The sequence below is a fragment of the Lontra canadensis genome, unplaced genomic scaffold (assembly GCF_010015895.1).
Source record: "Lontra canadensis isolate GAN:19392208 unplaced genomic scaffold, GSC_riverotter_1.0 scaffold5, whole genome shotgun sequence".
Lineage (NCBI taxonomy): Eukaryota > Metazoa > Chordata > Mammalia > Carnivora > Mustelidae > Lontra > Lontra canadensis.
Window position 1 is genome coordinate 5,191,623 of NW_022630999.1, and position 21,616 is coordinate 5,213,238.

Sequence of the window (21,616 nt, forward strand, 5' to 3'; positions counted from 1 at the left end):
GCAGACCTTTTGTGAAGCACCTACTATGTGCACTTAGTGAGGTGTAAACAGTTGGCTGTGGACAAGCGGGTAGAAGTCACAGAGAATGAAGAAAGTGAGGAGCAAGCCTCAGGTAGGCAGGCTGTCCTCACTTCTTCTGACCGAACTAGAAACAGGTTGTATTGTTCTGTATACATATAACAGGACACACGATCTTTCCTTTGGTTCCTTTCAGCTCCCTCAGAGGCTCCTGATGTCTGGAGAAATGTGAAAACAGTGCAGGGACGTTGTGTTGTGACTCTATTCTGGAAGGTAAGACATACAGATTTCACAAGATAGGTTTGCTTGTCACTGTCTTCGGGGTGACACCAGATACTGGTGCCATCTTTGTTGAGGGAAGGGGGGACCTTAATGTGAGCCCAGTAGAACTAGAACGTCTTACCCAGGGGAGGAGTCCCCGCCCACCCCCATTTCCCTAATGCTGGGACTGTTCCTCCTTGACATCCTGTTCTACAGATGGCCAGTCCTGAACCTCTAAAACTTCTCTTCCCACCTCCTCTAACTTTTGCAGGGCTCAAGGCATAAGTGTAAGTGGAGAAGCGTATACCATATTTAAACGTTATAAATATTAAATACAATATTTACATACAGGAGTTATGCGTCAAGCTGAAAAACTTTAATGTAAATATATTTGGGGGAAAAAAATAAAATCTATTTTGACATTCTCCCTTGCCCATTAAAGCCTGGCAACCTGGAAGCCCAGGTTTGTGTTCAGAACTCTCAGACCCTCAGATCATGTTTTCATAAGGAACACAACAGTCCTAGGAGAGTTGGCTCCAAGCCATGCCCTTACCCCCCCCCACCCCTGCCCCTGCTCTCCTTCCCACCTCCAGGCTGGCTCTCTATGCAGGGAGCCTGGCACTCACATGGGCAGTCTCTGTGTCCAGGCTCTGGCCACACCTGGGTAAACAGCTGCTCACAGTCCATTTTCAGGGCTAGGGGTGTACATACCAGGGCCACCGTCTGCCCTTGAAAAGGCAGACTAGAGGGACAGGCCCTGGCAGTGAGCTTGGGACGGTGTGGGCAGGGAATTCTCTTGAACCTGGACGATGGTCTGGAGGGGGCTATGTGCTCCATGAATGGCTCAGGGCACAACTGTGCAGGGAGAAGATGGCTGAAGGGAGAGGGGAGGCCAGAGGCCAGGCCCTTCCTGCCAGGATCTGCTCGTGTCTTCCCCCCCCCCTCAGCACACACTGACTCCTTTCTTATCCAGGCTGAAGAGAAGCCCTTCCTCTCTGGACACGTTGGCCCCTCTTCTCTGGACACGTTGTGCTCTTGAGGAGCTCAAATGGTCCCCTTTTCTACTTAACTTCAGTTAGAGTGGAATGCCTGATTTTAAGCTTGGTTTAGAGTGTTATTTTCTCAATTAAACTGTTTTTTAATTTGCTGGTGTGTGTGGGGGGGCAATGGAGGGACAGAAAAGATTAAAAAAAAGGAATTATGCAAATTCCTTTCAAAGGAAGGCCCATTTTGAAACGGTGATCCGTATTTTTTTCAGCCACTATCAAAAGTGCAGGCCCACGGGAAGATTCTGTCCTATAACATAGTCGTAGACTATCTAGACCGAACATCCGTCTCCGAGCTCCTCTCCATTCCCGCTCCGGCCAATGGTACAGAACTACCTCTGAGCCAGTGTTCATCCCAAATCCGCATCACGGCTAATAACAGTGTGGGCACGTCCCCTGCTTCGGTCATCGTAGTCTCCCGAGAGCCTGGAAACGGTGAGTTTTGTTTTGTCTCATTTTGATTCTCTGGTAAAGCGTCAGTGATGTAATGAAGCAGGAATGGGCCAATTGGAAAGGCAATAAATAGCTCAGGGAGACAAAATGTCTAGCTGCCAAACACTGTCCGTCCTTTTCTTTCGGGCTCAGGCCGGCTGCGGGCTCTCTGGGACAGGCCTGCCGCATGCGGGAAGAATGTCCGCGCCGCCGCAGCCCCGCGCGCGGCTGCCCTGGGATTCCTCAACAAATTCAGAGAGTTCCCTCACGTTTACCCAAGTATATGCAACACCAACGAGCAGCCTCCCCTGAGCGCTGTCAGCGTGCTTTGTAGCTGATGAAATATGGGTCGCGTTTCTTGTAGAATATTTTGTCAGTCTCTGTCACCCGGAAAGAGCCCATGAGCGCGGCCAGAGGTGATGGAAGGAGAACTGACTGGCATCAGCTTTCCAGAGGGCTTTGCAGAAGCTGCGGAATGAAAGATGGTAACTGGCTAGTCTCGTAGCCCGTGAGAGACCGGACGAGGCGGAAATGACCTTACATGTACAGGCGGTAGCCTCGTGAATGACCCGGTTGGGACAGCGTGGGGAGAGGCTTGACGCATTATCCCTTTGCCACCTGCACGCACATGCGCTCGTACACGGGAGCGCACTGTGCGAGTGCGCATGCTCGGGCAGACCGTCCTCCGCATCCCGCACTGGGTCCTGCACCTGCCCTGATCGGGCTTTGCTTCCTGCAGCGCCGCCTTCCAGCTCCGGCTCCAGAGGCTGCGGCAGGCTGGGTTATACTAGTCGTCCAGGTTAGGCTTCCCTTTGGGTTACGTAGGCTAGATCGGAGGACGGTGGTGCCTTATTTGTTTTTAGAACTATCCAGTGTGTCAAGGAAGAAAAAGAAATCCGGTTTGTGGCACCGAAGGAAAACTAAGAGTTTCTTCACATGATCTTTGCTTGTCAAAAGCTGCATTAGAAAAGAAAGTGAACTAATAGTACACCGTATGTTGAATAACTGAATTTAAATAAAAAATGAGTTACTTAAAAAGTTAGTAATAATAATAGAAGAAAATGAAAAGTTATATTCTATCTTCTTTAGGACAAGATGAAGAAAAGTGGGCATTTTAATCACTCTGGGGACCTGATAAAGACAGCCTTGTGTGAGGCCCAGTTCAAACAACACTGCAGAGCACTTGGTTGTTGGGGACCTTCTACTGTACCTTCCTTCCCCATACCCAGCCCTCAGATCCCCCCTCATACTTTCCCTTGTGAGTCTCTATCCAGCCTTCCTTAAGTGGCCCACATTCTTAAATCACCACAGTAGATAAAGTCACTGATGCGCTATGAGGCCAACTGTTAACATTAAACCAATTCATACTAGAGTGTGAATGATTGAAGGAAAAGATTTTCTTTCTCCTTCCCTCCTTTATCTCTGCTTCTCAAAACATACTTGGAATTTTCAAAAAGCAGCTTGATAATGGTTATGGTTCGGAGTGTGGGATGAAATTTTAGCCAGTGTGAATAAGTCAAGTGAAAAATGGCAGCTTTGATGTGAGAGAGATTTATTTCTCTAATGGAAGAAGACAAGAAAGCCATGTAAGTGGTATATACAAAGACCTTCACAGAGAACCCTTTGTCTTATACCTAGAGCTACATGTTCCTTTGGGTATCCCCTAGTTATTGTCTAGAACAATTAAGAGCACTGTGCTTTCACACCAATGTCCAGCTGTAATTAGGAGTGCCAAAGGAAATACAGGAGGCCCAGTTAAATTCAAGTTGTAGGTGAGTAATGAGTAAATGTCTAGTTAAGTCTGGACCATGCAATATTTGCTCTTCATTGATTGCTTTTCTGAGCGGCTGCCTACAGGCCCACTCACTCCTCGGTCTGGGTCTTCTCTCACGTGAGCGACCAGCTGGGACCCCTGCCCTATGAGCAGTGGTAGGCTATAAGGGCAGCCTGGGGAAATAGGAGAAATTCTCATCCCCCAAGGTGACTCTGCTTGAAATCAGTAGAACCGGGAGTCCATTGAGATCCTGTCACTTGTTTCCGGTTGAAAACTCCCCTGGCATATGAAATAGGTTGAGATGAGAGCCTGATCATGAGGACTGTGCACATCCCTGCAGAATCCAACTTAGTACATAGCCGAACTTGTTTACTTCTGTCGTTCTCACTCAATTTCTACCCCAACATCAAAGAAGTAGTAGTTCGTCCAGGAGCAGTCAGCATTACTTGGGGGAAGTAAGACACATTACTCATTTGGCCAACAGAGATTTTTTGTAAGTATTAAGCACCAGACATGGTGTCAGCAATTTGTTGGGGAAAGGGAAAGATAGTAAATATTTTAGACTTCACAGGACATACAGCCCCTGTTCTATATCCTATATTCTTTGTTTTTTTGCAACTCCTTAAAAATCTTTTCTTAAATATTATTTATTTATTTATTTATTAGAGAGAGAGAGAGGGAGAAAATGAGAGAGAGCATGATGAGAGGGGACAGGTCAGAGGGAGAACAGATGCCCCGCTGAGCAGGGAGCCCGATGTGGGACTCGATCCCGGGACTCCAGGATCATGACCTGAGCCAAAGGCAGTTGCTTAACCCACTGAGCCACCCAGGCGCCCCCGTTAAAAATCTTAAACCCCTGCTTAGCTCAAGGGTCATAAAGCAGGCTCTGGAGGCTAGATTTGTCCTGCTGGCAGTAGTCTGCTGACCCTTGTTTTAGGGACTGAAGTCTGGTTGGGTCTCAAGATTAGGACAAGAGGCATCCAAAGGGCAGAAGTGAATATTTGCTGGGAAGTGAGAGGCAGGAAAACATTACCTTGTCCCCAAGCTTCTGTAGCCACCACAGTGACAGGGCTCTTCACTGTCAGAGACAGTGTATGCTCAATTTGATTTTCTTCTTTAAAAACTTTTTTTTTTTTAAAAAAACATGATTAATTCTGTCTGAAGCATGGCTCTATTTGTAATGTAGAAGAAGTTGAAGAAGAAAGAGTTAAAGGCATGGAGGATGGATTCCCTCTGTCTTGGAAACCCCAACCCAGACACGTCACAGGCTACCTTGTGGAGTGGTGTGAGCATCCCCAGGACCCGCCCTGTGATCTCCAGTGGAAAAACCTGGGTCCCAATGTCACAAGCACAGTTGTGAGCTCAGGTAAGAAGAACCCTGCATGTTGCCATCTTTTTCCATCCGCCTCGCAGCAAGTTCAACTAGGACCTCTGGACCATCTCTCAGCTAGTTGGTGCTAAACTAGTCATTTTGAGATGACAAATCCAGCATGGGTGCTCAGAGCTCAGATTTTACAACGAGGTAGCCTAAGATTTGGCCTTCAATCTACTTTTACACAGATAATCTGGACCTAAGGCTGGGATAGGTTTTCATGACTTTTATGAACTTATGCCTCGAAATCAGTGGTCTCAAGTGAATGGCAAAGGGACATTATAACCCTGCCTCTCTAGAGAGCTTTTACAAAAGCAAAGAAATGTAGGGTTTGGGGAAGGACACAGAGTTGTAGGAATCAATCGTCAACTCCTTCACTTTCAGTGGAAAATGTAGAACTTGACGTCCTACCTTCCACATTGGAGTTGTAATTTCAAGATTGCCAGTTTAGCAGTCAAAGAAGCCTGGGTTCATGGCTGCAGTGGTGGGGTCAGCAGCGCCATCTGCTGGGCTCAAGATACAGATGTGGGACTTGTCAGCGTCCAGAGCGTGCCAGAGGCCAGGGAGGACATTCAGTTGCTGCTGGGTAGTGAGGAGGTGAGGCTGCCCTGGGCTTGAGCAGGGCGGCGGCGGCGGTGGCGGCGGCGTGGCTGGTGTTGAACGTGGACTGCAGAGCTGCAGGTGTGAGGGCAAAGTGAGGAGGTGCTGGCAAAGCCTTCCAGATGCTCAGCTTTCACGGGGGCGAGAGAAGACAAGTCTTCCTGGGGGGACTTGGAGTCACAAGAGACTTTAAAATGGTTTTCTGTGTCTGGTTAAATTCCGCACCCCTTCCGCATTGAATTTCATGCACGTGGACTGGAGGGCGTTGAAGAGCTCTTGTTGGAGAGGACGGTGTAGAGGACAGGCCCTGCACGCTTCGCCGGACCCAGTGGAGGACTCCAAGGCCAAGGGAAACGGGGAAGATGGTGGAGATGAAGTGCAGGAATTCTAAGGAGGAAATTATTTAGGAGCCAAGTCATTTTTCATTCTCTTCCTTTTCAGAAATAAAGAGACTGTTACTCTGTGTTACTGACGATCTGCTGACCTTTCTTCTCTAGATGCTTTCAGACCGGGGGTTCGATACAACTTCAGAATTTATGGGATTTCTACAGAACGGGTTCCCTATTTATTAGCGAGAAAAACAGGATACTCCCAGGAACTGGGTAAGTTGACAGCGTGTAATGTGTCCGTGGGCTCACTTGTTCGGAACCATCTAGAGAGCCCAGCCATGAGTTTAGGAATATTTCAACACCTTTCCTAATTTTCAGTGTCATTTATTCTGGTAATTCGGTCTTAACAATATTATGAATCATAAACTATAAACCATTTTCATTAAAGGCCATTTATAAAATATTATACAAAAGAAGAAAACAAACTCATTGCTAATTTTACCACCCAAACACAAATATCCAGTTAATATTTGATGTATATCCAGGTATTGCTTTCTCTGTGCAGATACACATTTTTAAATAAAAATGGGATCTTACTCCATGCAATTTTTTTACTCCTCTCACTCAGTATTCTCTAACTACATCATTGCAAAGTGTTCAGTTGTTTGCTTTTGTCAAACCACCCGTTGGTGGGCATGTAGGATGATTACAGTGTTTTTCAACTAGAAACTGTAAAATTCATCTTCAGGTGTCTTTCCGTATGCAGTGCTCAGTCCCTTTTCTCGCTAGCCCAGTCTCTTAAGACCTCTGAGTCCCCATCATTTTAGCGATATCTTTTCATTCATATCTACAATAATGGTTTTTAAATGAAGTCTTAGAATACTTGAGTCAAAGGCTTAACTTTAGTTTCTTTTCTTTTACAATTTTCAAGAATTTTGACACATATTGCGAAATCACCCCCTAGAAGTTTCACTGTGATTCCACCAGCAATGGAAAGCAATTTGATGTCACTGAAATCTGGGCACCCAGGACCTCCCCTGCCTTGCACTCATCAGGTCACGTCTCCCACAGCTCCGTTTGTAGGAGCCGTCTGTGACGCGCCGTGCGGGTGTGTTGCTGGTGCACGTGTCTCTGTGCACAGATGTGTGTGGGAAGCAGGCCCAGGAGGCTTCCAGAATGAGCACTCGCTTGGAGTATTTCAGTGACACTTGGATGGCTTGGCATTGTCACCCGGGGACTAGAGTTCCTCAAATGCCCCCGTCAGCCCGTTCTCTGGCAGGGTCTTCTGTCAAATGCTATTTAGAATTCAAGAGCACAGTGAAGTCTAAGAAACCCTTTATTCTCTTTCCTACTGTGTGACCTCGTGCAAGCTGGTGAGTGTCTCTGGCTGTCCCTTTCTTCACCCATGAAAGGCCAGGTTTGGATAGGAAAATGGCTCAACTCCTCCCAGCCCTCACAAACCGTGTCAAGGCATGAATCCCCTAGAGAAAGAGAGAAAACCCCTGAACTTGGCAGAAGTGCCTACAGCCTCCAGACTTGGCTGTGGCTCGACTTTTAGTTTATGTGTGTGCTCGCAGAATATTTCCAGTGATGACTTTCTTACCCCAGCTTCCTTTTCTAGCTCCTTCAGACAACCCTCAAGTGGTTATGACTAACCTGACCTCCCACTCCTTCACTCTGAGTTGGAAGAATTACTCCACTGAATCCCAACCCAGTTTTATACAAGGGTACCACGTCTACCTGAAATCCAAGGCGGGGTGGTGCCACTCAGGATCTGAGAAGGCCCTTCTTTCAGGTGACATTTTTGGTTTGTTTACTCTTTCAAGATCTCACTCTGCAAGGCCATTTGAAAGGCGGCCAGGGGTGCCTGGGTGGCTCAGTCAGTCAAGTGTCTGCCTTCAGCTCAGGTCATGATCCCAGGGTCCTGGGATGGAGCCCTGCGTCGGGCTCCCTGCTCAACGTGGAACCTGCTTCTCCCTCTCCCTTGCTTATACTTTGTCGAATAAGTAAAAACTTTAATAATTAAAAAAAAAAAAAAAAAGGAAGGTGGCCATGTGTGACCGTGGCCAGGCTGAACCCTCTTCTTGCATGCGTTTATGGTCCAAGGTGCTCTTCAACAGATTAGTGGGCAAGAGGGCAGGGGTCAGTATTGTAACTGACTCAAAACAAAGTGCCTGGTATTTTTGACTCATTTGAGTACCATCAGCTCCTTAACCTGCCAATTATGAAACTTTCTTGCTCCCTTTTCTTTTTTTTCTTTGACCTTGTTAAAGGTTATTACAATGTATTTTTAAGTCTCAAGCTCTTACTGTGTCTGGAAGATTCGTGTGCTCTTTCTGGATCGCCAGCACCCCTTGTCTCCTTTGCTTTGCTTGCCATCTCCTAAATATTTTACCAGTGACCCAGAGTGATGGACTCATGCTTCAGTTCTTGATTGGTTTAGGATGCTGACCGTGTCAAGTCAACAAGAGTATTGGTACCCAGCCCTGTCACAAGATCTCTAATAATTATTTTTCCTGATTTTTTTTTTTAATTACAGATGATGCAGTGTGTTGCAAATACAAAATTGACAACCCAGAACAAAAGACATTTGTCGTGGAAAACCTACAGCCGGAATCCTTCTATGAGTTTTTGGTCACCCCGTACACCAGTGTTGGCGAAGGCCCCCATGATGCTTTCGCAAAGGTCACAACTCCTGATGAATACTGTGAGTTTTCCTGAATCAACTCTTCCCTTAGGTGTTGCTGGGAAGCTAACAGATAACACGCACAGGGACATTGGCTTTGTTGAGATTAGGAGTTTTTAAATTTTCTGTCTCTCGCTCTCTAGATGAGATTCTGTTTCAGAAAAAAATGTCCATAACCCCACTATATTAACCAGAAAACAGTGGGGCCAGTCTGACTGTCAAGACCTGGAGCCTTCCTCTGGCCTGTCTCGGTGGCCCTGAGGCAGTCTCTGGAACTCAGTCCCAAAATGGTTTGAAAATCCCACAAGGCATGGTTTCGTGTCCAGTTCGGAAGCGCTCCAGGCCTTCTGTCTGGAGGAGGGTGGGTGTTTTCTGCAGCCGGCCTTCTGGCTGGTTTCCCTCAGTCGTGAACCAGCTGCTTCCTGACTTGGCCTTTCTGGGGGCAGTTGAGAGAGGTAGGGTGGTTGTTGGCTACAGATCGGGCAGCGGCTGGAAGTGTTCCCTCAGGAGCCTGGTGTTTGCTGACGGGGGGGTGGGGTTGTGGGATAAAGAGATCCGCTTTTCCAAAATGCATTTGTTCTGGAAGGAGAAAGAAGAGGGTGGGGAGAACAGCAGGCCCCAGTTGCCAGGAAAGGCAGACCTCAGGCCAACAGGAAGGTGGTGTGGGAAGAAGGGGAGAAGCAGGTATCCCACAGTGGATGGTGGGAGACACTCCTCCCTGAGGAACAGACTGACAGAAGAGACTGCCTGCAGGGACCCGTGGTCCTTGGGCCTCGTGCAGGGTCCCTTTGACGGCAGCGGAGCTGTAGAGACAGGATGGCCGCGGCAGGTAGAGCTGCTGTCCGGGTGCGCTGTCCGGGGCTGAAGACACCTGCAACTCTGCCGCAGGCTGGGGCCCTCCGTGCTGCTCAGCCCTCAGGTTTCCAAGGCAAAGGTCAGAACTCTCAGAGTCGGATTAAGATTCCAGTCAATGATTTCCATTATTTGAGCATTCTTGCTGTTTGAGGGTAAATTTTAAAATTTTAAATTTATTTCTAGGCTATTTTTATCCCAGCTTTGGTATTCCATTTAGGTGGTAGGTGTATGTGTGTGTGTGTGTGTGTGCACGCGCGTGCGAGAGAGAGAGAGAGAGAGAGAGAAACAACACAAATAATTATCTTTCCCTCAAGTACATTTTCTAGCTTTCATTTATCTCCCTTACTCATGCTAAGCCTCCCTTAGCCTTCGCTGCGACTCTCTATTGATGATATCGGTTATTACTAAAGAAGAAGCAATTATGCAGCAATGACAGTGACACTCCGCGGTCACACTAATAACGGGGGCGAATCTCACAAATGCCATGCCACGTGGCGCGGTGGAAGCCAGACCCGACTCCTGCTGCAGGGTGTCGTGACACAAAGAGGCAGACGCCGTTTGTGTTCTTAGCGGACAAGATAGTGGTTACCTTGGCAGGGGATCCTGGTTGGATGCGGACCCCAGGCGGGCTCTCTGGGGAGCCGAGCATGGTCTTTCTCTTGACCGGGATGCTGATCACATGGCTATTTTCAGACTGTGAGATTCCTCGAGCTTACTGTGTGAGCACTTTTCTGAATGCAAGGATTCCATTTCAATAGAAGTTTAGCCAAAACGGCCTGAAACTTGGAAGCTATCATGGTTAGGCCCCCAGGCTTGTTCTCAAATAAGTTTTAAGTCCATAACGTAACTAAATCTTAAAACCAATTATAGTTGTCAAAAGTATGGATCTGAGAGCAAACTGTTCCCTAGTGGGGTCGTGAGGAGGGTTTCCTTCCCCTCCCCGCTGCCATAACTGAGAGCCAGGTGCTAGCGGCTTGCTTTGCGTCCTGCTCCCTTCAGATAGGAACTGTCCTTGCCTCCAGGCCCCCGTGCTGCCCCATCGCACTGGGTCGGGCATCTCCCCAGGCCTGCCCTCCCTGACAGAAGGCCAACATTATCCACCGCATCCCATCCCCAAATCAAACCGCACTCCTGTGCAGGGGCACTTAAAGCAGGTACTAGGATTACAACTACTAACAGCCCATCGGCCAAACACAGTCATGCTGCTGAGCCCCCAGTGAGGGGTAGAGAAGTACACTCCACCCACCAGGAAGCTTTGGCAAAGGCAGGGAGTATAATTCTAATAGGAGGAAGGAGTGAAGAATTGGAAGTAGTGATCCAATTTGTCAGAAGAGAAAACGAGGGATACCCGGGTAGCTCAGCCCATTAAGCATCTGCTTTTAGCTCAGGTCATGATCCCAGCCAGGGTCCTGGGTTCCAGGCCCACATCAGGCTCCTGGCTCAGCAGGAAGCCTGCTTCTCCCTTTCCCTCTTCCCCTCCCCGCCGACTCATGCTCTTACTCTCTCTCGCCCTGTGACCCTCCCTCCTGCTTGTGCTCTTGGTTGTGCTCTCTCAAATGAATAAACTTAAAAATCTGGGGGAAAAAAAAAAAAAAGAGGGAAAGAATCCAAGTCACAAGGTGCTGACAGCAGATGTTCCCTGTGTTGGTTGGTTGGATAGAACTCCCACCCCGTCAGCCAGAAATCACATTGAATCTTGCATAAATAGATTTTTGAAGAATAATAACTGAAATTAATTTCAATTTTAACTTAATTTTGTTCCTTTGAGGAGGGAAAAGTACTTGTTAAGAACACCACTTTCTTGTTTTCTTCTCCAGCCCCTACACTGATACGTATCATACTCCCTATGGTTCTCTGCATTTTGCTCATCATGATCACATGCTACTTGAAAAGTCAGTGGTAAGTGTGTGGGGAAGAACTTTATCCAAGAAGTCAGAGAAAAAAAAAATCTTAGAAACCTAGAAAGGAGTTTCAGAAGCTGAAAATCATATTAAATAATGAGAGAAGGTGCTGAAAAAGCAAAGGACAGAGACTTAGATGAAAATATGAAAATTTTTAAACACTTTTGCTTTCCAGGTCGATACATAAGGAAGACGATAGCTATCTGAAAAGACTGCAGAGCCTGTTCAATAACATAGTTAATACTGGTACTGCACACCTACTTGGCAATATTCTAAGTGCTTTACACACAGCTCATTCAGTCCTCGCACCACCGTGAACAGAATTACCTCCACTGAATCAATGAGTAGATGTGAGCATAGCCTGCCCAAGGTCACACAGTTAAGTGATAGAGCCAGGTTTGGAACCCAGGAATCTGCCTCCAGAGTTCTCTTAACTAGTCACTAATTGTAAAATTCAGTCCAATTTTTCACTGTTTTCTAGGATGAAGGAGAAGTGTTATCCGGACATTCCAGATCCTTACAAGAGCAGTGTTCTGTCATTAATAAAATCCAAGGTAAATGGTGGGAAATTGTATGTGTGCCATATATCTACTAAAGACCAATTTAGGGTCGGGACTGTAGTCATACTTTTCTAGACCTCCTCAGGAAGATATAACAAAGCAACAGCCACCTTGGCTCCCGTAGCCATGAAATGGGTGAATGGAACTTTGAGATTTCTTCCATTGGGAAAATCCTTTGGTTTGCAACACCACCTCCAGTTAACCTGTGGCTAGGATGAAACACACACACAGAACTGAAGATCTAATTGCATTTCACATACTTTAGCATTTCACATACTTTATATACTCGGACACACATACACACATTTTTTTTTTTTTAAGATTTTATTTATTTATTTGACAGAGAGATCACAAGCAGGCAGAGAGGCAGGCAGAGAGAGGAGGAAGCAGGCTCCCTGCTGAGCAGAGAGCCCCATGCGGGGCTCGATCCCAGGACTCCGAGATCATGACCCGAGCCGAAGGCAGTGGCTTAACCCACTGAGCCACCCAGGCGCCCCTTACACACACACATTTCATATTCGCATGTTGTTTGTTTGTTCCAGGAGAATCCTCACCTAACAATAATGAATATCAAGGACTGTGTTCCCGACTCTATTGAAGTTCTAAACAAGCAGGAAGGCACTAGGAAGTCACTCACCGAAACGGAGTCTACCAAGCCCACCTACCTTTACCTCCTTCCAACAGAGAAGAGATACTCCAGCCCTGGACCCTGCATCTGTTTTGAGAACTTTACCTATAATCAGGCAGCTTCTGACTCTGCTTCTTGTGGCCATGTCCCAGCACCCCCTAATGCCCCACCGAGTCAGCTGGGACTGTTGACATCACCTGAAAATTTACTAAAGGCACTAGAACAAAACTACATGAACTCCCTGGGAGAAATTCCAGCTGGAGAAACTAGTCTAAATTATGTGTCCCAGTTGGCTTCACCCACGTCTGGAGACAAGTCCAATCTCCCCACAAATCCACCAGAGCCAGCACTCTGTTCAGAATATAAAATGCAGATGGCCATACCCTTGGGTCTTGCCTCTCCTCCCTCGAGTGGGAGTAGCAGCCTCTCTTCCATTACCCTTTTAGATGAAGGTGAACACTACCACTGATCAGTATACCCATTTCATGCCTTTATGCTACATAGACGCAAAAAAGGAGCATCGCCAGCACCATTCCATCACCCGATGCCTCGGCACCTGTTTCCAGTGAGCAGTCCCAGTTGGCACATGAGACCACTAGAGTCTGGCTTGGTTTCAAAGGTCAGAAACTATGGAACTTAACATCTCTCCTTGGAGCAGGCTTGCCGTAGAAATGGGATCATGGGAATAGGCTTACATTGCTGCTGTGTGTTTCAGGCTCACCTTTGGAAGAGCAGACCTGGCACTAGGCACGGGGATAGACCCTGCCCACTCAGTATTGGACAGGGTGGCTGTGGTTCTGGAAGTTCAGTTTTTAGAAAGGAAATATTTCCATTAAGTTTTACCCCATGTCCAGTATCTTAAGGGTAAAGAAACTAGATTTAAGGTTTTAGCGAAGGCCACAGAAGATTCGTTACTAGACCATAGGATGCCCAGATTAATTTATTCTGGGTGTGTTTACTAAGAGAGTCACAGATGTTTGAGAATAAAACGAGATTTGAGACTTGCCTTTAAGTGAGAACAATTTGTAGTTCATTGATGGCAGTAAAATGAACTCTTCTGGGCCCATAGACCTTATCTGAAAGGTAAGAAATGTGAATATAAACTAAGATCCCCACAACTGCCTTTCCATTTAGCTTACTACAGTTAAAGAATGGGATTGGCAAGGAACTTAGTGTCAAGACAACAGCACTCCTACTTGGTAGACATCAGTCTTTGGCCATAATTTTTGACAACTACCTCAGAATAGAAAAAAAATGTTATTATTAATTCCATTCACACTTTATGGTTCCTCTTTTTTTTTTTTTTTTTTTTTTAAAGAACTACTATATATAAAGACCTGTTTTCATTTAGTACCCTTTGGTCCCTGCAATTGTCTGGGTCAGGAAAACACCCTGTCTCATTTATATTCTTATTATGCTAACAGTGAATAAACAGAAATGTCATTTTTGGGCATGGTTTCGACAGAATTGTAAAAAGCTATATAGAGTGGGAAGTTCTGTATTCGCTCAGCAGCAGCTTTGTCTCCTTGAATCAATATATACAAATGCACCAGATGCTTAACAGGTGTTCGGTATGTGCCTGTTCCTTTCTCTTCCTTCTACCCATCAATGCTTCCTGTTTACTTATCACATTTCTAAGCAAGCCTGATCAGGAGTTCCTTGTTTGCTGTGCTGGAAATGACACCATCTAGACCTCTGGCACCAAATGCCCTGCAGTGTGTCATCAACACGACACAACCAAGAGTGAGAGCAAAAGATCCGCATCTGCGAGTGAGGGGACTGCCAACTGGCTTGAATATACCAGCACAAACCAGGGCTTCTGTTCAGGCTTTTCAACTTTTTTCTTATGTAGAACTAAACCTTTTGTTGGAAAAGCTGATTATGTACTACTAACACAGTCCAAACGACTATCTCGATTAGTCTGATAGTTTCGAGACGACTTCGGGGGCCAGTATTGTCATCATTTAGCCTCTTTATTGCTTTCTCATGGTGAACAATTACAAAAGAAAGGTCAATGGCAGTGAAGACGGATTTGTAAATACTATCTTTCATATAGATTTTCCTTTAAAAATAACCCATGAAAGCTTGAAGTCATTTTTGTCGCAAAAAGTCTTAATTAAAATAGTTCACCACTGCATTTTGTATTTTCTCTACCTCAATGAAATAAGAATCTAACAGTGAATGTAGTTAATAAATCACCTTGTGAGCTTACTAAGAATGTACATTTCTGGGTACCACTCCACACCTCCTCATCAGAAATCTCTATGGTATGAGGCCTGAAGTCTATATATTTCATCAGCTCCCTCCCAGGCATTTGGACACACACTCAACTTTGAGACGCACTGTCCTAAGTCAAATCATGTCTTTCTGAAATAATAGCAACACACCAACAGGAAATGTTGGGCTATGTAACTTTATGCTTCCAATATCACCGTGACTACACTTCTGGCTATAAACATCCCTCACCCGTGCCCATCACATCAAATACATTCATATTTAAAACCTTAATGTCAATACTATGTGCCATCTTAACAGCATTGCTTTAAGAAGTGTTCTTCAGAAACTCTGAAATTTGTATTCATGTCAGTAAAATCAGGATTAAAAAAATACTCCTGGAAAATTTCAAATGACACAAAAGTATAATAGTTTAACAAACCCTTATGTATATCATCAGCTCCAACAGCTACTAACCCATGGCTGTTTCAGCCCATCCAGGTCCTTTTTCACTCTCCCTCCTGACAGTATTTGGAAGCAAATCATACAATTTCACCTGCAAATATTTGTTTCTCTAAGCCCTATTTTTCCTAACATAACCATAATATACCTTAAAAAATTTTTTACCTAGGGTCACCTAAATGTCCAACCCTTGATTTCAGGTCAGGTCTCAATCTCAGGGTCATGAGTTTAAGCCCCACCTTGGGCTCCACGCTGGGCATGGAGCCTACTTAAAAGCAAACAAAACAAAGTACCTAAAGCCAAATTAGTAACAGCGCTTTAAAAATATCAAGGTATTTTGATGGTGTGCAGGACTGGCATTAATGACCTATAAATATCACATCAACCTGGAGAGTGGTCCTCAGCTGCGTGGGTACCGCGATCACGCAGAGCAAGGACTTAGCCACACAGCAGAACCACGCACTTGCCAAAGGAGCTTGCTCACATTCTAGCATCTACCTGACTCACCGCTGATTCTAGCAAAACGGACTCTCCACCAGAATGTGTATTTATTGAGAAAATCAAGTTAAATTAGACAACTAGTATTTCTCCTAAGAGCTCTGTCGAAAGAAAACTGGCTTTCATCTCAAAGAATCTACAAAACGTATTTAACATTTTCCCTTAAGTAGAACTTTAGAAACCCCCGAAGAGATACAACAGGAGAAAAACCCTTCAGAATTAGTACTTAAAAGATTTACAACACAGTAACTAAATATATTCAATTTAAAGTACGAAGCAAATGCAGTTGACTTAATCCTCTAGGATAAGCACTAAAGAGACAAAGTTTTAGAGTATTTTGCTTTTTTTGAAATCATGCTATGATCTCAATGACAGTCCCCCTCAATATATGATGAAATCCTAGCCCCCAAAGATGATAGTATTAGGAGATGGGGCCTTTGGAAGGTAATTAGGTCACAGGGCTGGAGCCCTCACGTACTTGGGATTAATGCTCTTAGGATACCCTGCAAGGCTCCTATTCCTTCTGTCATGTAGGGACACAACAAGCACTCTGGAAGAGGGCCCTCCCTCAACTGTGCCAGCCCTCTGGCCTCAGACTTCCAGCCTCCAGAATGGCAGAAACAGATTTCTGTTGTTTGTAAGCTACCCAGGCTGTGGTGGTGTTCTAGCAGCCTGAATGGACTAAGACGATACTTTATTTTTGAGAACTTTTAGGTACCAGAGAATCGGGTTTTTTCAAATGAAACAAACTTTCTGAAGTTTAGGTCCACACTTTCCAAAGATCAGCTGTCTAATGATTATTAAGTCTGCTTTTAGTTTATTTTGGGGCCAACTCTGTTTTTGTTGACCAACAAACGTACACAGAAGGCGATGGGAAAATGATATACAGAAATGTGCCTAAAGACCAATCTATCCAAACAAATCTATTTCTGAAAGTGAGACATATATTTTACCACATTTAGAAAACTGTAAACTAGCTTTGACCTGGCTTTGACACTGAATTTTATTTTCCAGCCTTGGTAATTTCCCTTGTGGTATTTTCTTTTGCCACTAGGTGGCTGTACTGATAGCCCATCTGATCAGGATAGTTTTCTGCCTGAGAAATCAAGTACCTTCCACAGAAACGTCATCATCAAACTCATCGTCTTTACTGTATATTATTTCCTCAAAAAATTCAGAACTATTCTGGCTAAAGATAGATCCATTTTTTCAAACACTCCACAATGATTTCAAGTTAAAAATAAAACCTGTAAAGTTATTTGTTTGATTAGATTATGAAGAATGTTTAAAGTGTAGATATCTCAAAACATCTGGATGAGCCACTAATGTATTACTGAACTAGACTCTTATCTGTGGTACCTAAAAATCATTTTTACTGGGAGTCACACGTGTCAGCCTCTATGGTACATAATTAAATCAACACTGATTGTTTAAAATTTCAAACAGAACAACACAAGTTTTAAGAATTTTAAGTACATTTTATTAACAATGTATCCCTTTAATAAGATTATGCTTCAGGAGGCTTTTAATGCCCTTGACATAAACTGTACACATTATACAAAAACAAGAAAACCACACACACAAAAAAAATCAAGGTGAGCAAAACCATTTGGGGACAAACCTTCTTTAAATTATACAGAACTCAATGAAATATTCTTACGGAAAATATATAAATACTTTTCTTTCTATGTTACAGTTATACAATATAAATCAGATTTCAATGTCTGTTCAGTGACCTACAAACACCAGAACCTCCAAATATGTAGCAGCTTATTACTAAATAAAAAAAGGATATCATGTGGCTAGGGAGCAGTAAGTCTGAGATTTTTTTTCACAATCCCTTACCACTTTTCAAAACTAATTTACACCATTTGTTTTACAATGCAGCTTCAGGGTTTCTGTCAGGCCAGTAATGGAGCATTTTTCAACTATTATCTATGAAAAATTTTTATCTCTCCCCCGCTCTGACCCAAGTCTTTGTATTTTGTGCTAAATCAACCTATTTAGTGGCAAAATTACAAAGTATACTTTTTGGCATAAATTATATTTTTCAAATTAAATATTTTGTAAAGAAAAACAAGATGTGCAATTAAAGCATGCTGTCGCATAGCTATCCACCTACATTATAAAAATACTCCAGTGCGGGGGGAGCCACATCCTGTGTGAGTCATAAAAACCTACTATGAATGAGAAATACTTTGGGAACCTGGAACTTAAAGAAAAAAGAATGTTCCTAGAAAGATTCTCACAGATTTCAATATTGTCTGATAAGCACTGCTATCCATTTCACTAGCACGCTATTATAATGACACTCTCACTGTAGTGAAACTCTTGAAATTAAGCTTGTGATAATGGATTTCCTGAATGGGGAGCCAAGGGAGGCCTTTCCCAACTTACATTTTGGAAAACCTGAAATGTTCTTTTATTTCATCAGTTCTTCTCATAAAACTCTGTTAACTCTACCTTTTCTTTTTTCCCAAGTTTAATGGACTGTGAATTTGAGACAACACTGGAAGCATAAAACAAAAGGGGGAAAACCTTAACTCCAAAGGACTTTTTCCCAAGGTAGTTTTACAAAGCTAATCTCACACAAAATTAGCACCTCACTCTTACCATGCAAAAACAATTGCAGTTATAATTTGGATGACAATTTGATTAGTTTTTATTGCTCAATGATCTGTGCTTTAATGTGGGGATAAAAGGCATCCTCTGAATGGAATGAAAAAAAAATTATAAAGAGCAGTAGACAAATCTAAATAAGCATTGACACCTCACTGTTGAACATTTTAATATGCCCTGAAAAACTCAGCTTTAATTATCTCAAGCTCTGGATAAAAGAGCTAAAAAAGCTACCATTTCAAAAGACCTTGTACACATGATGTTAGAATAACTAGTATAAGAATGTATATCCCTCCAAAGAGCCTCTTTTAATGTCGCTGTCTTACAGAATGTACTTATGCTACTAATCTTTATTAGAAAAATTTTTATTAGGGAGACTTACCCCCTTCAAATCTACCTAGGCATAAATAGGAAATAAAAGTATAAGAAATTTTAGACCATATTTAATTATTAATACTAATTTCTAATTTCCTTATTATTTATCAGTATTTACTTAGTATGTGAAGCTGTAATCTGTTCTTGAAAAAAATTTTCAATTAGAAATGACAGTTCACTTTACAATTAGATATTCACAGTTTACAACCAGCACAACTGCCCAAATTCCTCCAAATTGTTCAATAATTACCAATAGTACAAATTTATAGGACTAAGATTAATTCTAAAATCTTGAAAAACTACAGTATTTGACATTATTTTGGTATTTTATAGTCTGGTAGTATCTATTATTTATAGATGATCTTCTCGATTATTTCTATTATCACTGACACCATTCCTAATCTTTTCTGCTATAATTTAATATTTTTAAACACTAAGTTAATCACTTGGCACTGCATGTGAGCATTTTTCATCATAAAAGTCTACCTTTATACAGATGAGTACTTGAAAACGTATTAGACCTGTCAGTGAAATATGGATAAACCAAATAGCACTATGCATTTAAGTACAGACATTTTTTCTTAGATTATTGATAACCACAAAACTCTTGTCTCTCCAAACTAAGTGCTACAGGCAATTATTATAATGTATACATACATGTCTTTCAAAGTAATAGTCAAACTGTTCAGGCTAATAGTAACAGAGACTTCATTTCAAGATGGTTGAGTGAAGTGGGGTCCAGGATGGGGACAGTTGTGTGCATGTGTGTGTGTGTATGTGTGTGTGTGGACAAAGAATAATTACTGTTAACTTTTGAGGGATTAAACCACAGATTTTATATTCTATATTAACTGAGGTAGTGTTTAAAATGAATGTCTAAAATATGTCAACCCCATTATGAATAAGATTACTAAATTACCTCCTCTGGAGTTTTTAACCACTATTTGGTCTAGTAACTCTGACATTTGGTTCTCTGGAAGGCATTTTAGTCATCCAAGACCAAAGACCAAGGTGACAGGCAACGTTCTTAATAGTACTGTTAACATTTAAATAAACACTTGGGTTCAGTGATAAATTAAAGTTAAAAAAAATATTTTATTTTCACTTGGATTTTATGAGAGAAAATCTGAAGAACCACTTTTTAACATAAGCAGCAGCTTACAGCCCTTATCTGCTTTGTTATAAATGTAAGTTGCTACACAGTGCATGTAAGAACAATTCACTGAAGTGCAGTCGAAGAGGTGTTACGAAGTGAGATGAAATGTTTCATCCCAGTTGGAACTTTCAGTGCCAGTAAATTAAAAAGAAACAAAAACAAACAAACAAAAAAAAAACTATCTCTGTGAGTTATGTTTTCTAGTTCACAGGGTTCTTTACAGAGATCTCAAAGAACAAGCCTGTTATAAAAAGGATCTGTACTATGGGAAAATATTACTCAAGGTACTAGGACTGTGTCAAAGCTGATGTGTTAACTGTAAAAATGGTATAAACAAATGAATTAAAAAAAAGGGTCCTAATCAGTCCAGCTGGATTTTTTTCTATTTATATATAGACCTCAAAAAAGATAATCCTTTCATTTACAAGCATTCTACTGGTGATGGCCATGCTATTTTTATATACAAATTTGCATATATGTTTAATTCCTGTAAAGATTTCCAAATATCTTTAGACATATACAAATTAAACACACAAATAAACAAAACCTTGCCCTCATCAACTTAATAACTTCACAAATATGATAAAGGCAATGACTGTACTGATAAACTCACCTATCACTGCATTCAGTTTGTGCAAAACAAGAACACTGATAGAAAAAAATTAAATTACTGCTGCTTTAAAATTTGGTACTTAAGGCTTTTCACTACAATTTTTAATCATAATTCAAGTTGCATTTATGATTTTTTTAAAAGGAAATATGGCTCTTCTTTTCCCATGGAATGTGTAAACCAGAGGCAAACTTCTCTGTCAAGAGATCCAAAGTGTTAGTTACTGCTTTCTTTTGTTTTAGGTCTCAATTAATAGCGCTTGTTCAAGTTCCTGTTTCAAATGGTGACATGGGAAGTTGATGAAAATGAGGAGTCCACTGAAAACATTTACAACTGGGAAATACTTTGAATTATAAAATGACATTCTGATTTGAATCAAGAACTGTAGTGAAAAACCTTAATTGGTTCAAATAACCTATACTAACACATTGCCACAAAACTGAAGAGACAGAAAACAAAACTGTTTGCAAGTCTAGTAACATAAAAATAACTTACAAGTCCTGGGTTGTTGAGGCTCTTCTTTTGCTTTGAGGTTACAAACCTCTGAAGTAGTGTTACAAATATTAAGAAAAATGTGGAAGGGCCAAAGTTCCCCCTCTAATACCAGCAGTTACAGCACACCCCACTGTGGGACAGGGTGTAGCCTCAGAGACACTGATTCCTGGTTTCCAGGAGTTAGTTAACAAACAAGGCATCTTTATATTTATCCTAAAAAAAGAATTCAGAAATAACTGCATGAAGGGTGCTTCTGGATATCCTATTATTGTTCCACTGTTATTATGCTCTTAAAATGAAAAAATAGAAAACACTTATGTAGGTATTCAGTGCTTGGCTCTTGCATATTATGGAAACTAAAACTCGTAAAACTGTGGTAATGAGCAATGAACCCCCAGAGGGTTCAACAGGGAAAAGAGGAAGTTGTTTTGGTTAGGGAAGTCTGCAGTTCCAACTGTGCGTGTACCAGTAATGGCTGGAACAGAAGATACTCCTGTCTTTGCTGCCCAGTCAGCCAGCATTTTCTGAGGCTTTTAGGAAATCCACAAATATGAATATATATAGCATTCACAATCTATATACATCATAACCATGAGGTCAGGATTCAGCAGATGTATCAACTAAAGGTTGCTTTGGTGATGTTGCCAGCACAGCCTCTGCTTCTTCATGCATCTAGGAAAGAAGTGGTAAAATGATTACTGTGAATGACCTTCTAGTGTTATCGA

The 21,616-nt window shown here is 42.7% G+C and overlaps 2 protein-coding genes across 13 annotated transcripts in view; one reads left to right on the top strand and one right to left on the bottom strand.

Moving 5' to 3' along the window:
- OSMR (oncostatin M receptor) overlaps window positions 1-14,599 on the top strand; it is a 51,502-nt gene extending 36,903 nt beyond the window's left edge. The window contains exons 10-18 of the mRNA XM_032851356.1: window positions 215-291; window positions 1,538-1,760; window positions 4,718-4,897; window positions 6,001-6,105; window positions 7,454-7,627; window positions 8,372-8,539; window positions 11,191-11,272; window positions 11,756-11,828; window positions 12,377-14,599. Coding sequence (XP_032707247.1) covers window positions 215-291; window positions 1,538-1,760; window positions 4,718-4,897; window positions 6,001-6,105; window positions 7,454-7,627; window positions 8,372-8,539; window positions 11,191-11,272; window positions 11,756-11,828; window positions 12,377-12,931 — 1,637 coding nt within the window. The 3' untranslated portion in view covers window positions 12,932-14,599. The remainder of the gene's footprint in view (window positions 1-214; window positions 292-1,537; window positions 1,761-4,717; window positions 4,898-6,000; window positions 6,106-7,453; window positions 7,628-8,371; window positions 8,540-11,190; window positions 11,273-11,755; window positions 11,829-12,376) is intronic.
- Window positions 14,600-17,093: 2,494 nt separating this feature from the next.
- Window positions 17,094-21,616, bottom strand: part of RICTOR (RPTOR independent companion of MTOR complex 2) — a 127,836-nt gene continuing 123,313 nt past the window's right edge. For all 12 annotated transcript variants that reach the window (XM_032851365.1, XM_032851366.1, XM_032851360.1 and 9 more), the window contains one exon: window positions 17,094-21,563. In XM_032851365.1, the coding sequence (XP_032707256.1) occupies window positions 21,489-21,563 (75 nt within the window). In that variant the 3' untranslated portion in view covers window positions 17,094-21,488. The remainder of the gene's footprint in view (window positions 21,564-21,616) is intronic.